The sequence below is a fragment of the Protopterus annectens genome, chromosome 2.part1, assembly GCF_019279795.1.
Source record: "Protopterus annectens isolate FY-2018-M chromosome 2.part1, PAN1.0, whole genome shotgun sequence".
NCBI classification, from domain to species: domain Eukaryota; kingdom Metazoa; phylum Chordata; order Ceratodontiformes; family Protopteridae; genus Protopterus; species Protopterus annectens.
The window spans coordinates 1,584,711,211-1,584,730,200 of record NC_056729.1 but is presented as its reverse complement, the minus strand read 5'-3'; the positions used below and the strand labels follow the sequence as shown (position 1 = coordinate 1,584,730,200).

At 40.7% G+C, this 18,990-nt stretch overlaps 1 protein-coding gene across 5 annotated transcripts in view; it reads left to right on the top strand.

Annotated features, from left to right (window-relative positions):
- PLEKHG5 (pleckstrin homology and RhoGEF domain containing G5) overlaps positions 1-18,990 on the top strand; it is a 1,795,538-nt gene that overhangs the window by 1,408,907 nt on the left and 367,641 nt on the right. For all 5 annotated transcript variants that reach the window (XM_044063030.1, XM_044063029.1, XM_044063028.1 and 2 more), the window contains 2 exons: positions 9,572-9,663; positions 17,956-18,092. In XM_044063030.1, coding sequence (XP_043918965.1) covers positions 9,572-9,663; positions 17,956-18,092 — 229 coding nt within the window. The remainder of the gene's footprint in view (positions 1-9,571; positions 9,664-17,955; positions 18,093-18,990) is intronic.

Here is an 18,990-nt window from a genome sequence, read left to right as displayed (position 1 = left end):
CACTTGCAATATCCTGCCAAGATCTGAATAAACTATGACCACTCCCAGTACCTGTTTAGTGACTTAGAGAGGATGACACATTTTTTGTTTCCGCAGAAATAACCACAGAAGCTAAGAACTCAGAAAAGGAGAGGGTCTAGAATCCGGCAAAAGAATACAAAGATAAGGAAGATGACAGGAGCAGGAGTCTGTAGACAAGTTGAGACATTCTAGGAGGAATCCTTCAGGATATACTACTGATGATGTATTGGAAACATTTATCCTGTATGTTAGATGCTAAGGCTGTGCCTTGCATTTTGTTGTGTCTAGGTGTCAGATTTATCATAGTTTCAGTGCACTGCATGAATTGAGTACCTTCTGTCTGTGAACCATTACGTCAGCAGAATATAATGGCTTTTGCTATTTTCTCAAAAGAGATGATTAATTGTTCCTTCTGTATAACAAAGTGTTTATAACCTAATGTCTAAGCACATAACAGTACAGTAAAGGTATGTAATGTTCTGTTTGTTACTCATTAAAATATGTAATTCATAAATGTATGTAATAGTAATTTTGTAGGAGTGATTTCTTTGTAGTTTTCACCTGTTTCTCCTGTTTGATTGCTGTTTTAAAAGGTCTTTCATTATTTTAAATCATTTCCCCCTCTCAAATGCATTTTCTTGCCACATATCACTCCATTTGTTCAATTTACAATCTGTGCAGATGGCAGTACTTTATAGCTCACACTGTACAGTGTCTAGCATGATACAGAGGTTGAGTGCCTATAATCTTACTACCAGTTGTGTGTATAGACAATGGGCCGCACTTTAAAGCCACCGAGTCAATACTTGCAAGAAAAATACATGCTGTGATCTTATAAATTGCCGGGTCTACTTTAGGGCCTCGAAAGTTTCATAGCACAAATGCATATGGATCGAACCATATGCATCGAACTATTAAACAATCTAAGTCCAAAAAAAAAAAATACACAAAGAAAAAGAATTTAAACTAGTGTAGGCTGCACCCCCCACACCCCCCACTACTTAAGTATACCAACTCTGAGATCGCACTGCATTGAAGTAAATGGAAATCTTCACCTATGGAGATTTCCGTTTACATTTTCGATGTTTTGCACTTTCGGTGTACTCATGTCCAGAATATCGTATTCTATATTTTCGGACTTCGAGCACATAAAGTAGACCCCTTATTTTATTATTTTGTAGTACATATTTTAAATTTTGATTTTTATTGGTGAACTAGGTGTATGACATATTTAAAGGTATGAGCTCCATACCCTCCACACTGTGAAGTTTCTGCTTCGTTTGAATTGCTTTAACACACACAGCAGGATCTATAAGCTTTGTAATTCTGTTAAAAACAAAGGAGTAACTGAACTTTACCAAAGGCATGAGTTAGACTACACTGTGGTCATGTTCAACGGCTAGACAATCCATTACCCCTTACTCACCTTCTCCCTTCTTTGGGATTGATTTCCTGACCAGATTAATCCATGGCTGTGTTGGCATTAGACTGTTCTGTATAATAGTTACCTAATAAAGTTAGCTATGATAAATAAGATTTTTAGATCAATAAGTTTGCTTATGTTTAGAGGCATAGCCCTGGTTATTCTAATATCAGTAAGATACACGCTTCCATGTGATTTGCATCATGAATAATACATGTAGGTCTGTTGTGTGAGATGTGAGAGAGCTGTCTTGTGCTGTGGATTGAGGAAACAAATTTCAGCGTTAACCAACTTCTCTAAAGCTACAGTACAAGATAGTTCATATTATACACACTAGATCCCATGTGTTCCTTTTTTTTGTTTTTTTCCACAGTATATTTTTATAAAGTTATAGTGTTTTCCATTGACTTCAAGGGCTAATTAAGTCCATTGCCTAAGTTCCTTTTGAACAAGGCTTTAGGTAGATTGCACAGTTTTTTTTGTGAATGAAGTGTCTCGTGTGTGTTTATCTACTATGGTTGTTGAGGTATTTTTAACCTTTCATAGTATCTGATCATTTGTTATGTATGTTAGTAGTATGGGAATGTTTATGTCTTGATTTTAATTAATTACTTTAGATGGAAAAAGGATCATTTTTGTTATTTGCTAGTAATTACAGGTGTGGGGGTAGCCACATTCTTTGATTTCCTGTCCTTGCCTATTTAAGTGGTACAGTGTGAAATATTTTCTGCTTAAAAACCTCAGCTTTGGCCGGCTAAGAACTTGCTGTATTCAACTGGACGTATAAGAGAATTTAAGTACCTTCATCTGCACTTTTTTTTTTAAAAAAAATACAGTATTTAAATTGATTTTAACTGTGTGTTGCAGGAATATTAACTGAACTGGAAGTTTTGACTCTGCTCTTCAGTTAGTCCCACCCACCCTACCTGTTTTTGTCTTGGTGTTAATCTTAGTGGCCTTGAAACTGCCCTCCCCTCTTGTAAATTTGTGTTTGGATATTCCTTCTGGGCCCATCTCATTTGCTTACTCAACTGAGTGCAGTGAGATCATATTCTGATTTCAGGCACTCCTACTGTGTACAAAGAGAGCATCTGGGAAACAGAAAAAAAAATTTAAGCTTGTTTCCTGCCTTTCCTGTTAAGTGGTATAGACTATTTGTAGGCTTCTGAGCCCCCAAGCCCTTCTGTGTTGGAGGGAAGCCTTCTAGCTTAGTTTTTTTTCTTATAACTAGCCAGTTTTCTAGTTTCAGCACTGTTTCTTTGATCTCAGCACTTGTTCAGAAAAAAAAAAATATTTCATCTGCTTTTACTGTACTTGTGTTTCTACCTACTTTATTTTACTTTTGCATCATCTTAAAAGTACTCAATTGTATTTATTACTGCTTGGTGTAACTCATTCTAAGCCTTGTATCATCTTAAAAGTACTCAATTGTATTTATTACTGCTTGGTGTAACTCATTCTAAGCCTTTTGGTTTAAACACTTGGGCTTCGGACCAGTTGTTTTGCACTGAGAGGGTTTGTGGTCTGCACTGTAGTGGCAGAACAGGTAGCTTACATCCTTCTAGGTTGGGAACTGCTGATTGAGGGCTCAGTGTCTGTTATTCTAAAAGTGTATTAATTCTGGTTTAAGCACTTGGGCTTTCAGGCCAGTTATTTTACATTAAGAGGGTTCGTGGTCTGCACTCTTGTGGGAGGAGAGGCTGGACTCTGCCCTTCTGAGCTGGGAATTTCTGGTTAAAGGCTTATAGTGCATGCATATCTGAACTGCTTCTTACTGAAGTTGGTGCCTTGTTTGCTGTGGCATAGACTGGATTCGGGCCTGCTGGATCTAGCTTTGTTTGTGTAACTTGAGCACTAATACAGGCATTCTCTAAAGTATTCAATTGTATTTATTACTGCTTGGTAGTAACTTGATTAAAGTGTAGCTATCATTCTAAGTCTTTTGGATTAAGCACTTGGGCTTCAGACCAGTTGTTTTACATTAGGAAGGTTTGTGGCATGCACTGTGGTGGCAGGACAGGTAGCTTTCATCCTTCTAAGTTGGGAACTGCTGATTGAGTGCCCAGTGTCTGTTATTCTTAAAGTGTATTAGTTCTGGTTTAAGCACTTGGGCTTCAGGCCAGTTATTTTACATTAAGAAGGTTCGTGGTCTGCACTCTTGTGGGAGAAGAGGCTGGACTCTGCCCTTCTGAGCTGGGAATTTCTGGTTAAAGGTTTATAGTGCCTGAATATTTGAACTGTATCTTACTGAAATTGGTACACCTTGTTTGCTGTAGCATAGACTAGATCCAGGCCTGCTGAATCTAGTTTTGTTTATATGCTTGTTGTTTGTTTGCTTGTTATTTCCCTGGAATGCTAATTCCACCTAATGCGCGGCTTCTCAGCACTTCTGTGGATCACTAGTGATATCTGCATTGCTTACTGTACTTATTTCCTTGTTTCACTTGAAAGAAAGTTACTGTTTGTCGTTTTTGCATTTAAGTTACCTGTAACACATTGCACTTAAGTTACCTGGCACTTGCGCGCTAAAGCAATTATATAAGTCAGCACTAAAAATTAAAAGCACTACATCCTCACTCCCCACTGGCCCTTGTTTTCAATTATTAAGGAATTCCCAATATTATTCTAGCATGTCCAAAGGTCAGTTGTCAATCTCCTCTCCGGTCCAGCTGGTGAATCTGGGAATCTTGAGACAATGTTACAACTGCCTCATGTACACAGACAACCCTCTCCTCCTCCCAACAAATTCCAACACATGTGAGAGATGCAACCATATAGCCAAACTGGAGGCTAAGCTCTCTCAACTCAGTACTGGCATAACCAGTCAGGAGGAGAAGGAAACCACACTCACTACAATTCCAGTCTCACATAGACCTACCACAACAGCAAACCAAACACATAATCACACAAAAACATACGCTGAGGCTCTAAATAAAGATCTGCCTAAGCAGCAGAGACCTCCAAAGCAGACACCCAAGCAACCACTACCCCAAAACAAAACACATGCAACCCATATCTCACAAAACCAGTGTGCCGAACAGTCACAGCCCTTAAGACTAAACAACACACCTGATACACTTGTAATACGTGACTCTATCATCAGGCACACTGACAGGCTGAACAAGGAGAGGGTCACTGTGAGCAGCCTGTCAGGCGCTAGGATCCGCCACATAACACAAGCACTCAGGTCACTCCAAGGCAAGTACAAATATGACTCAGTCATTGTCCATGCTGGTGTGAATGACCTGAGACGTACCTCCCTAGACTACATGAAAAGATACATAAAGGAGCTCTCTGAGCATGTAGCCCAGGCCGGTATGACCCTGACCTTGAGTAGCATCTTACCCTCACCAAGAATGATGCCACAATATGAAGACAAGATGATCAATTTCAACAATTGGCTTAAGTACTGGTGTCATTCAAAGGGGATCCAATGCCTGTCAGCTTGGGATGATATGCTCGACAAGCCACGATGCTTCGCTAGGGACGGCTTGCACCTGTCACCCTGGGCTTCGGATATTGGCAAAGGCTCTTGCTACCCCTAGTGCCTTTTTAGGCAAGGCTCAAAAGACAAACCCACCTCCATGGGTATCACAAGGGATAAGAAACTAAGAGTAATGCTACTCAACGCCAGAAGTCTAAACCTCAAGATGCACGCTTCAAGCTCTCCTTAGCATGGAGAACATCGATATCTGTGCAGTAACAGAAACCTGGTTCAGGGCTCCCGAGAGCACCCCAGCACTACCAGGTTATACCTCATACCATGATTTTCGCCCCAAAACTTGGACCGAACCTCAAAAGGAGGGGGAGTATCGATATTCATCAAAGATACCCACACCTCCAGGTTGGTGGCAAAGCACGAAGCATCAGAGACTATCCATGTGCAACTAACAGTGGATAAAACTGACTTCCAGTTTATAGCCTGCTACAGACCACCCTCCCAAACCCAGGAACCCCACTCGGCCTTTCTGAGAACACTGGAAAATATGAAGGTCTCTCCAAACACCATTATATTGGGCGACTTCAACTACCCAAACATAGACTGGGAGCATTACTCTAGCTCCAATACCCTAGCCCAAAGGTTCCTAGAATTTATAAACTCAAATGCTATGGAACAACTTGTTACCACTCCCACAAGAGGGGAAAACATACTGGACCTGATCATCACCAACATAGGGACTCTATGCTCCAGACCAGAAGTGTATCCCTCACTGGTAAGATCAGACCATAAACTAATCTCACTGGATATTCACATCCCGACCCCACCCCCTGCCCAGAAAACCAGTGAAAAACTTCTCTAAAGCAAATTTCACACTCCTCAAAACTGAGGTGGAATCCTTCAAAGCCCCCAAGCCTGTGGAAAATATGGCCCAGACCGCAGAATCCTTTATAAATGCATTCTATGAACACCTTCAGGAATGCATGGATCATGCAATCCCAAATAAAACCAAGACCCAATCCTCCAAAGGCAGACGTCCTGTCTGGTGGACCCCAGCCATAAACAAACTATACAATAGAAGGAGGAAGCTACTAAATGATAGAGCAAAATCCCTAAAAGGGAAGGCATCACTGATCAGTATTAGCAAAAAACTATAGGCGCTCATAAAATTGTCTAAGGCCAGCTTCGAGAGAAAAATTGCACAGGACACTAAGGATAATCACAAGGCTTTCTTTAGTTATGTTAGGAACCTGGGTGGTAATTCCCAGATATGCTCAGAATTAGTCCAAAATGACAAAAAATACACTGAACCCACAGACATTGCTAACATCCTAGCTGACAGGTTCAGCACAAATTCCCCCCCACCAAAAGGGCAAATATCTATCCCAGCAGAGTGCTGCCCCCCTGACATCTCAGATGCTCAAGTAAGAGCCGCCCTCTCCAAAGCAAAAAACACAGCATCAATGGGACCAGACTGTGTCCTGGGCTGCGTCCTACATGAACTCCAAGAAGAGCTAAACCCAAACATAAAACTACTGTTCAATCTCAGCCTTACTACAGGATATGTGCCCAAAGAGTGACGTACAGCAACAGTGGTCCCTCTCCATAAAGTTGGTGCCTCAACGGATCCTGGAAACTATCGCCCCATAAGCCTGACTAGCTTGGTCTGCAAAGCTATGGAAAGGATCATCATGGACCTCATAAATAAAGATATTGGGGACCTACAGACACTGGATCCTACCCAGTTCGGCTTTGTTAAGGGCATATCCTGCCTCTTAAACCTGGTTGATTTCTTTGAAACAAGGCCATTGACGAGGGGAAGGTGGTCCACACAGCCTACCTGGACCTTGCAAAAGCCTTTTATACAATACCCCACTCGGGCATTATAGATAAGCTCACCAGCTTAAATATAAACCCCTATGTCACTAGATGGATTGCAAACTGGCTCAAGGACAGAACCCTCATGGTTAGAATTGCTGAAGCCATGTCAGACTCCAAACCAGTTACAAGTGGTGTCCCACAAGGCTCAGTCCTGGGACCTCTCTTGTTCGGTATATATTTCTCGGAGGTACAGGCCAACACGGAAGGACTGTGGCTGACCAAGTTGGCAGATGACGGCAAACTGGGCGCCATAATCGACTCTCCTGTCAACACAAGCATCCTCCAAAAGGGCCTCATAGAAACAGACAACTGGTGCCAGAGCCATGGCCTCAAGCTAAATGCCAAAAAGTGTATAGTCATCCCCTTTGGCAAGAACAAAGTGCCCACAAATTACCACATAGGTGGTAACCCATTAAGTACAGAAGAAGTAATTAGGGACCTGGGGACCCAAGTTGATAGCAATCTCTCATTTGACAACCACGTGGCCAAAGTGGTTAGAAAAACATTTTATATAGCCCACCTAATCATGAAGGGATTCACATCTAGATCAGGGGAGGTCATCGTGCCTCTTTACTCATCCCTCATCAGGCCCATAATTGAGTACAATGCCCTTTTGGGATGTACCTTACCAGACACCTGCAGCAACTGGAAAGACCCCAAAAGTACCTCACCAAGAGGATCAAAGGGCTCAAACAGATGCCATATGCTGCCCGGTTAAAGAAACTCCAGCTCTACTCAGTGGCATACCACCTGTTCAGAGGCGATCTGTGCCTGACATATAAAGCCATGTCCAACCCGGAATTAATGGACATGCTGCACCTCAGAAAATCCAAATCCCATCGAGCTATGTGCTCGAGAGACTTGAACCTCAGCACTGAAATAAATAGGACATGCTGGAGAGACAGATTCATAACCCAGAGGCTCCCTTCACTCTGGAATAAAATCCCAGTCCAGGTTAGGCAGAGTCCCTCATTGACTCTCTTCAAGAGGAATCTTGATGAGTGGATGAGAGATCATAGGTTTACCCCGGCTATCACTTCTGTGTCACTGTTAGACAAAGGCACAGTATACTAACCTCGAAAAAGGGCATAGCAAAATTCATTTAAAATGGGTGGCGAAAGCCAAACACATTCTGGCTAGGCTTATAAATGCCCTAGGGCAGATAGCCTAGTATGAACCTATTTGCAGTTCATTCCTTTTTCCTATGTGGCTGGTTGTGGTGTGTGCTTTTCTCTCCTGTTTTCTATTTTCTTTTGCTCATTGACATGTGAATGAATTCATAATTATTTTGTTTTTTTGGCAAATCAATGAAGACTGAAATCAGAAACTAATGGCAGACACTTAAGTTTTAGACTTCATACCCTCCAGAAAATGCATGCAAATGTAAAACCTGTTACTCTATTAACTTTCTAAGTTTATAAGAGCAATGTTTAAAAGTTGTCCCTATTTTTGGGCCTGTATCCCCTCATTATTTATGGCATTTTTTGTAATAAGATGAGAGGTAGTATATGCATACATAATTATGGCACAGAGGATTGATAAGACTGTCAGTTTCAGTTCTGTTAGTCACACAACACTTGAAGGTGCCATCGAAACCACCAACAAACTGTGTAAAATAGTGTCAGGCAAGCCCCCATGCACATCTTTACATTTCTATATATGCTAAATCCTAGACTGATGGTATCGGGGGATAAAGGAGAAAATGTGTAATCCCTGCTGTTATGGATGTCATTGCAATCCAGCAGTTTCAGTGTATATCAGATGGTCAACCAAAAATGCTGTGATTGTTTTGCAATCAACTGCAACACGACATGTTTAACCTCCTATGATGTCATGGATCTCGCACTTCCCATCGCTCTGCCGTTGTGGTTGTCCCATAATTATTGTTTCTTTCTTTGCAGTTTTTACTGGTTCTTAAGCCAGCATACATTGCATTACCTGTATGTAAACCTAGCACTTTATGCCATTGCCAGCCTTAGGCATAGGCCAACTAGGCGGCCACCTAGGGTGCCACTTTACTAGGGGTGCTTTTCTAGGATTTATTTGGTGTAGGTAGACCAGGATGGGGGCAGCAGGTGGTGTGGTGGGGGGCGCCATGGAGGTCATTTGCCTAGGGTACCAGTTGACCTAAGGCCGCTCCTGCTGTATGCCCTTTTTCTACTGTATCCTAGTGTGACCTTCTGGCAGATACCACACAGTTTTCAAATAAACTATTGCCTCTGCTATCCTTGCTTAGGTATGCTAACCAAAAACCTGCCCCTGGCCTTAACCACATCGTACAGATTACCTTAGGAAAAAATGCCTTCTGTAGCACTACCACTATTAAAGTTAGAGGTAAAGTTGTCTGAAGATAGCTTATTCTTCAAGTATTTCCAGTGTAATGAGTTCAAATATATCACTGAAAATTCAATGTTGATGAAAAGTTTTCACTGAATTGTAATTCTTGAAATGTAGAATTGTAAAACAATTCATCTGTAATGTTTGTCTGGGATTCATGGCAGCCTTGTTGGAGTAAGCCCCAAAAAATATTTTGTTGTGACACTTCTGTTCAGTGTCTAATTGCATTTGTACAGGCTCTTTTCTAATTATATAGATGTTCGATATTTATATGTATGCATGATTATTCCTTGGCTGAGGTCATAGTTGAAAGGCTTTCTTGGTCTGTTGGTTGTCACATATTATTTATGTGCATAGAGGAATTTACAAAGCAGTTTTTCTCTCTACTGCTTATTCTATCTTAGCAGCGCTAATTAAAATCATATGGAGAGACCTGATACAGGATGTTAACCAAATGTTTCTGTTCACAGGATCCAAGCAAAGAGTGCTTCACTGTAAAGTTTGACTTGAATGTGGAAATTGAAACAGAAATTGTTCCTGCCATGAAAAAGAAAACTCTTGGGTAAGACCTGTTGTTATGTCTTGGGGGGGGGGGATGCACATTTCTTTACTGAAGTGGTCCAGTTAGATTTTACTTGAAATATGGTAACCAACTGGAACAGTATGGCAAGTATCAACGATACGACCCTTTTATTAGTAAGACTAAATGAGGTTAAGAACTAAACTTTGATTTTTGCACACTACAGATGGAATTGATATTAGTTTTATTCTCATGCTAACTTCCCAGCTGAGTACCTAAAGTTAGTACAGTGTTAGAAGTATGATGGTTTTCTTAAGACTGGACGATACAATGGTTGTGACTGACTTACAAACCTAAGTTGTGGTTTGAATCCCTCAGCACCACATGCTTGTGGTGAACTTACCACACTGATCTTTCTTTGGTCTCACAGATGAGGCTTGAAAAGAAACTCAATGTAAACTCATAATGTAGAGCTTATCTTTTCTGGGCTTCCACTTAAGCTGGATTCTACCAAGTTAGATGGTCAGTTTAGTTAGCAAAACATGTATGTGAATGAATGAATACATAAAGGAACACGCACAATTCCATTCAAAAACAAAAATGCACCACTAAGTTTTTTTTTTTTTTTTGCCTATCCTTAACGCAGACATTTCAGCTGTTTCTCTTCATATGTATGCAAATTAAATTTAATTTTATGTTCTGATTATGCTGTCATGGTTCACTGTAGCCCTAATTATGTGCTGATTAGTTGTTAGCATAAAAGAAAGTTGATCTCTGGAGAAGGACACTAGGAGTGTAAATGTCTGTAGGTTTTAGGACTGGTATCACTATCTTGAGCTTTTATTCTGAAGTATGAACATCTTGGACACTGTGGTAACCATTTCTATGACTACGTTATGAGGTTCTTTGTTACTGGCTTAGCGCTGATCTTGGTACTTGTTAACTAAAACAGTGTTGTAGACTATAGAGTAGGGGACCTCCTTAGTGACAGACATTACCTGTGCAGAACGTTAAAGGTATAGTGGTTTATGTGCAGACTAGCATGATGCCAGGTATAGAATGAATATAAATAGGTTAACAAATGTGAAACTACATAACCATGATGTGGAAATGGAAATTTCTGGTACCTTGGAGCAGACTAAAACTCCTAAAGGAAAATCTCACTCCCTTTTTACCTATCCTATGTTTATAGCAGGTGTGACTTTCAGTTCTCCAGAACAAACTTTTGCTATGACATATCATGTTGAAAGAATTATTTTTATTGAACTGCAGCGTGAGTGTATTCCTTTTATTGCTTCACCTTGTCTGCTTTACTGCCTGAATGCTGCCACAGGCTAATCACTTGTTCTCTTTGGTCAGGTAGTGCAGCCTTTGCCATTTTTATAAATCTGCCAGCCTTAAGCTTCCTGTATTTGTTCTCACTTTTTATTCCCACTTGTCATTTCTTTACCCAATGGGGTCTCTCTCATGTGCTGGCTTACCTTTCTTGTATTTGTTGAACGGATCAGAATACTACCTTTGTTTTATTTATTTATTTATTTATTTAGACTTTGTTTGACTAGGTTAATCCTACAAGGCCATTGGCCTCTTTTTGTGGAAGACATAAGGTGGTATTTATACTGATAAACTGAAATTTGTCCACGGCACAGTGGAACTGCCATGTGACCTTTTATATCTACCTGAGCTACCACCACCCTAGGCAGATGAGACCTTGGTTAAAGTTTCATCCCAAGGTTGCCACTCTCTCTTTTGAGAGAGTACTCTTATTCCAAATAAATGCATGACATTCATTCTTTATCTACTTCCCACTTCCATTTCTCCATGTTGATATTATATGATGACTTCTGAAGTATTTCTCTATAGTCATAGAACCCAAGATTCTGATAGGAGGGCAGGATTTTGACTCATCCTGCCTGCCACTTTTCCTTGATGTAAAGTGTCACGTCTGGTTAATCGACAAATTAAACCCCCCTGCTTCTTGTTACTTTCTTGCATCTGCCTCAATGTGTTCTTGAATTACTGCAGTGAGTTTGCTTTTTTACTATTTTAATTAAAATGTTGAACATTATAAACTTTCTCAATTGTAGCACAGGTTTCTGATGACATACTGACAATAAAATTATTTTGCTCCATATGTTCTGTGGTCATATTGACCTTTTAGGTTCTGACCTATAAATGATGAATATTACAATTCTGTGGTGATATGAAAAAATATTTATTTATTTGAAATTTGAGAGCCAGGGACATAGGCTCAATTGAACCTTTAGACAGGTGTTTTTCTTTTAATTTTAGAAAATTGTTCATAGTTGTTTACTAATTCTTTCAGAAGCTGCATTACATAATCTTCCTGGAATAGAGCTTTTCAAGCATTTTAGAGCTTGTTTCAAAAGGAAAGACAGATTTTTACATGTGCTTAAATGTTTCAAACTTCTGTGAAATATATTGCATTAGACCGACTGAAGTATTTTTTCCTTCTAGCTGTCTTGCATTGTTATCTGATGTTTGTAAAATCTGTCTGTTTATGGTTGTTTATTCACTGATGGTTTTCCATACACATATAGACAAGCACCATATTTCTCAGGAGAGGCTACTGATATTACTCCAAGGACACTAGCCTTTCACTCCCTTTCCTTGAATACAGGGACCAAATAGCATACAGTAGTGGTCTGGAGACCACATACTCTTAGAGGTTCATAGATTAGTACACCCAATTATCCCTTGTGAGAATCAAACTCTGCACCTTGTGTTTGTAAGGCAAACACCTTAACCATTAGGCCACCTTCCCAATAACTTTCACAAAAAAGGTTGTGGTATGTGGTGATATATTTTTTTAGGTTTACAAAACACTTGAGAAACAGTATTATCATACTCCTACGCCTGATTTCTATTATTTCCAGATAATGTTGTAAACCATAGAATGTACTGCTAGATGCCATTATAGACGGTTAGTCAGACATTCTAAAGTACCTGTACTAGAAAGTGCAGTATGGAAAGCAAATGAGCCAGCTGTATAGGGACTGCTCTTTGTAAACCCCTTATAAATATTAGACAATGTATAAATTCATTTTAAAATGTTGTTACACAAGTGTCACCATTTTTAAGTTACTTCTGAAAGCAATATATCATCAAAATGCCAAATGTAACTGTTTATAGTATGCTCACAATTCATTTTCACTTATAGAATGGTTCACATTTCTGTTATTTACAGGCTGCATGCACCGCAGATACTGATATTTACCACTTTATAGTATCATGTACTTAGTAGGTTCATAGGTGTGTAATAGGCTAAAGACCACAAGGGCCTTTTTAAGCCTAGCCATGCATCCCAAATCTGGCAAGTTCTGGTACCCTTGATAAGTGTAAGCAGGTGCTTGGGAGATGAACCATTTACATGTTGCCTGTGTCTGTTAGAGAAATAGCTGCCAAACCAGGGGTGGATTTCCTGTTACCCATCCAATTGTACAAATTATACTTGAATTGGATTAGGGAGGAGCTCAGTTTCACGTTGATGGGGGTTGCCTGCTGCAGAGAAGTGGTATTCTCTGGGATACATACCGATCTCTCCAGCAGATCTTATATCACATGGAAGATTTAAGTCTTTAGAATGGGTAATTCTGGTGCTGCTTATTTTGCAGATATGCAGATGGTCCATCAGGGTGAGGGTCTGGCAATGCCTTGTTTGCCAGGCATCAGGCACCCCTCGAAAGCCTGTAAGAGACAGAATACAGGGGTAGGACTTTGAAGTGGCCTGCATACGACGTAACTTATGCCCTTTACTCCTTAAGTGTGGAACCTCTGGGGACATTCCAGTTGTGGGATATGCCTGGGCATTATACTCCACAATAGGTCTGAGGAATACCGAATACAATGGAACAATGACTTGATTGGTCCTAGATGCCATACCTCTGTTTATAATTTGCACAACACAGAATGATTTCCTCAGACATATGATGGTTAAATTCTAGATTACTGTGTATGGTTTACCCAAGTCCTTGACTACCAAGTCAACTCTTACGGGTGTGTTGTCAATGTAATAGTTTCCAGGGGTGAATGACTTCCTCAAGGATAATGTTAAGCATTTTGTGGCATTTAGCTTTAGTCATGGCTCTGACACCAGTTAATTGTCTGTGTCAGCCCTTTTTAGAGAGCATTTGTGTCAGTGGATGATTCTATGACTGCTTCTAATTTGCAAGTATCTGCAAATCTGGTCAGCCAGAGACCCTTGGCATTGGCTTGGCATTCAACAAATAGATACCAATTGATCCCCGAGGGACTCTGCTTGTGACTGCCCTCTTTGTAGAGGTGGACTCCCGAATTCTAACTCCCTGGGTCCTGTCTGTGAACTAGCTAAATATCCACCAGATAACATAAGAATTTATACCTAATCTCTTGAGTTTGTGAAAAATGTCCGAGTGGGGTATTGTGTCAAATGCCTTGGCCAGGCCAAGGTAGGCAGTATGAATCATTTTGCCCTCATCCAATGCTTTGGTGATATTCTCAAAGAAGTCCACCAGGTTGAGTGTGCATGACCATCCCCTGATGAAACCAGACTGGAGGTTTCCTATGTCATTGTTGATCATTTCCATGATCATTAATTCCAAGGGTTTGCACATGAGATCAGTGAAACATAGTGTGTAGTTTACAAGGTCTGTAGATAGCCCACCTTTGTGCTGGGGGATGACAGTTGTTGTCCTCCATTCATGAGGCACGCCTGGTTGAAGACTATGGTTAAGTGGTGATTCCAGAAGGCAGGTCATGTTTCATGCTATTTAGAAGGCAGCCTTGGATATTGTATAGAGACCCACTGATGCAGTGTTTATGGCCTTAGATAGAGCATTTAGGACCTGCTCTCTAGTGATAGTAAGAGGGAGTTATATTTCATGGTATTTCTTAAGGGGAGACTGAGGGGACTATAGTGGTAAAGTTTGAGCTGAATTTGTCTGCCAGTAGGGTCACTGTATATTCCTGGCTTCGTATAGGTGGTTCCATTAACAATGAGCTCTACACATAATTGTGTATTGCCCTTTGAGTCTGCTGACATAGTTAAAGAATGTTGTGTGGTTGTCATTGGCCTGCAAGGCCAACATGAGCTCATATTTGACTTTGGTAAACTTTTTATCCTCTGAGGTTTATTTTTTTTTGTTTGCCGTGATTTTGTTCCTTTTGTTGTATAGCCTATTGATATGATTCCACAAGGGTGGCTTGTTTTTTGAGTTAGTAGTAGAATTACCCTTTTCTCTTCACTAATAACAATTATGAACAGAAATGAAAGAGCACCATTTTTATTCATCACCTGTTCTAAAGACTTAAATGCCCTTCCCGTGATTGGATGGGCGTTCAAAAGACATGCGTAAATGGGCGTGCCTTCGTTGAAGGTTGAATGTTGAGCTGGCACCTCGGCATTCGTGAAAATATGCTGCCAATCATTAGCGGACCGGAGTTCCGCTGTGGCGACCCCTAACCGGGAAAAGCCAAAAGACCAACAACAACCTGTCCTAAAGACTTAAACTTTGCCTGTAATATAAATTAGACCGGTTTGAGAGATGTAAGTAACTCAGAGACTACCCATTCTCTGGAATAGGCTCCCTATCCATGTGAAGTAGAGTTACTCCTTAACCCAGTTCGAGTAACTTGGACAATTAGATGAAGAACAGGAAATTCATCCCTGGCTTGTGACCTATGAATGGACATAGGCAGGCTGTAAATGGTTCATCTCCCAGGCTCTTGTTTGTAAGTGTTTCATCTCCCACCCCCTGCTTACACATATCAAGAGATTTGGGATTCATGGCTAGGCTTAAAAAGGCCCTTGGAGGTCATTAGCCTAGTAAACACCTATGAACCTTATGTCAGAAACACCACTGAAAGTATCCACAGTGGAATAACAATTTTTGCTGCATACTGCACATCCATCACCCATTCAGCAGTATTGCCACTAGACAGCATATGTGGAATTGTAATGTTTTCTTTATTCCTTACGTATTACATTTCAGTGAATCATTACCAATAGTTTACATAAAAGCATCAACAAGTTCATTAGCTTTTGCTCGTCTCCGTTCCACCAGTAATTTACACAGTAATCATAGAGATGGCTTGGGTTTAATATATTGGCTAAGGAGTTTACCACCACAATCACAAGGTACAGGGCTTGCTAAGGAGTTTACCACCACAATCACAAGGTACAGGGCTTGCTAAGGAGTTTACCACCACAATCACAAGGTACAGGGCTTGCTAAGGAGTTTACCACCACAATCACAAGGTACAGGGCTTGCTAAGGAGTTTACCACCACAATCACAAGGTACAGGGCTTGCTAAGGAGTTTACCACCACAATCACAAGGTACAGGCCTTGCTAAGGAGTTTACCACCACAATCACAAGGTACAGGCCTTGCTAAGGAGTTTACCACCACAATCACAAGGTACAGGGCTTGCTAAGGAGTTCACCACCACAATCACAAGGTACAGGGCTTGCTAAGGAGTTTACCACCACAATCACAAGGTACAGGGCTTGCTAAGGAGTTTACCACCACAATCACAAGGTACAGGGCTTGCTAAGGAGTTTACCACCACAATCACAAGGTACAGGGCTTGCTAAGGAGTTTACCACCACAATCACAAGGTACAGGGCTTGCTAAGGAGTTTACCACCACAATCACAAGGTACAGGGCTTGCTAAGGAGTTTACCACCACAATCACAAGGTACAGGGCTTGCTAAGGAGTTTACCACCACAATCACAAGGTACAGGGCTTGCTAAGGAGTTTACCACCACAATCACAAGGTACAGGGCTTGCTAAGGAGTTCACCACCACAATCACAAGGTACAGGGCTTGCTAAGGAGTTTACCACCACAATCACAAGGTACAGGGCTTGCTAAGGAGTTTACCACCACAATCACAAGGTACAGGGCTTGCTAAGGAGTTTACCACCACAATCACAAGGTACAGGGCTTGCTAAGGAGTTTACCACCACAATCACAACAGGGCTTGCTAAGGAGTTTACCACCACAATCACAAGGTACAGGGCTTGCTAAGGAGTTTACCACCACAATCACAAGGTACAGGGCTTGCTAAGGAGTTTACCACCACAATCACAAGGTACAGGGCTTGCTAAGGAGTTTACCACCACAATCACAAGGTACAGGGCTTGCTAAGGAGTTTACCACCACAATCACAAGGTACAGGGCTTGCTAAGGAGTTTACCACCACAATCACAAGGTACAGGGCTTGCTAAGGAGTTTACCACCACAATCACAAGGTACAGGGCTTGCTAAGGAGTTTACCACCACAATCACAAGGTACAGGGCTTGCTAAGGAGTTTACCACCACAATCACAAGGTACAGGGCTTGCTTCTCATCTTTGAACCTGTGAACCTATGAAAGGAAATTAGCTAAGCTTAAAATGACCCACAAGGGCAGCTTGCCTAGTACTTACCTATGAACTTATAAAATGTTTTTATCATTCATAGATTCTTTAGATATAGTGTATCCATGCCCACCAACATATAAAACACCTAAGGTTTTCTGTTACTACAGGCAGTATGTTAATTTCCCCTTCCACACTATTCTTGTGTTTACAGTAGCCTTCATTTTCAGATGAAGTCATTTTACTCGATGACCTCGTGTCATACATGGAGATGTGCTTTAACCTGTACTACATTGCTTTTAATCATATACCTTTGTATTGATGGAGACAGAACACCTAAATAATGAAAGCTAAACAACACTGCTGTACAGTATTGCTGTCATTGTTTCTTTGCTGTCCATTTGCCCATCCAAGGTGATAGTTTTGCAAGTATTTTTTTTTCTGCAGCTCACTACCGTAATATTTTAGATTTACAAACACACACACACACACACACACACACACACACACACACACACACACACACACACACACACACACACACACACAGACATATGTTGTCTACTAGCTGACACCCACAAATAAGCAGTCTTATGTTTTTATCATGTGTTTTACTTCTCTAACTGTCTGTACACCTGGCTATTTGTCTTTGAATGTAAATCTTCCAACAGTTTTTAAGAGACAAGAAAGTATGTAGCCTCTAGGCTTATGTTTTGCATTGTTCTGGGTGTTCAGATGTGGGACAACCCTGTTTATCAGTAAATGCATCAGTCTTTCTGTGGTTTAAATTCTTCAGCAGGGCCCCACCTTTCAGCTTAAACAAAAATGTAAAATAAAACAGGTACAATAGCATTAAGCAAAATGCTGACTGATGGGTTCAAGGGGCTGTTTAATTTACAGCTGGAGGCTAAGTAAAAGAAACGTTACAAGATACCTGATCTCATGCTTTGTCTGGCTCTTTTTCTCACTTGCAGCGAAGCACTCATGCCAGTATTTGAGAGGAAGGGGATCGACTTACCCAAAGTAGAGATTTTCTTGGATCAGTCCAATACACCTCTTTCTCTGCATTTTGAAGCATATCGCTTTGGTGGACATTACCTGAAAGTAAAAGGTAAGTTGACCTTTACTAGTAGTATCTCCTGTAGGAGCTGTGGTGCTTTGGTTCTTTCCTGGTAGTGGTGGACACAGTGGGTATTGAGATATTTAACACTCTGAAACTCAAAGAGGTGATAATATGACTGTGTAAGAAAATCACAGAAATATGTGGTGTAAATAGAAGGCAATGCAGGTATAAACAGTTACACAGACTGATGCTCACTGCAATATTACTGAAGATTAATTAAATACCTTATTTTTATATTTGCATAATCAATGTAGCAGATAGGGTAATGCAAAGTAACTAAGCAATAGAAATGATTCTGCAGTTACTATGAGTGAGAGCCCTTTTACAGGTACTTTGTCTTTGTACCACTTTTCTTGTGGAGATGTATATTTCTTGTTGGAGGAGGGAAGAAGCAGTGTGTTTAGCTTGGAATAACATTCAGTTGGCTAATAAATGGTTGCCGTCTGTTGATGTTGCCTATTTATATAGTGTTACAGTGTTGCATGTATGAGGGAATAGGCGTTAAAGGTCCTTGCAAAAATTGAGATTTACTAGCCGTTCGCTTTAGCACATCAAAATGAAAGTAATGATTACCTAGATGTACATTTTAGGTAAGTATACAAGCCATACATGGAGCAGGTGACGGTCTCATTAGTGGTTTCCATGTAGCAGTTTCTGCAGTCTTCAAACAGCATATGTCTTTGTATAGCAGTGGTGCTTAATAATTCATACTCAGAAATATTTTCTGAAAATGGTTCATTGGACAAGTACTGCAGTTATTTTACCTACTATCTGAGTGGGAGGGGGATCTGCCTCGGATGGGCGGCCGATACTTTTACTTACCATTCTGTTTAAACAGAATAGGTTCATAGGTGTGTACTAGGCTAATGGCCCTGGAGCCTTTACA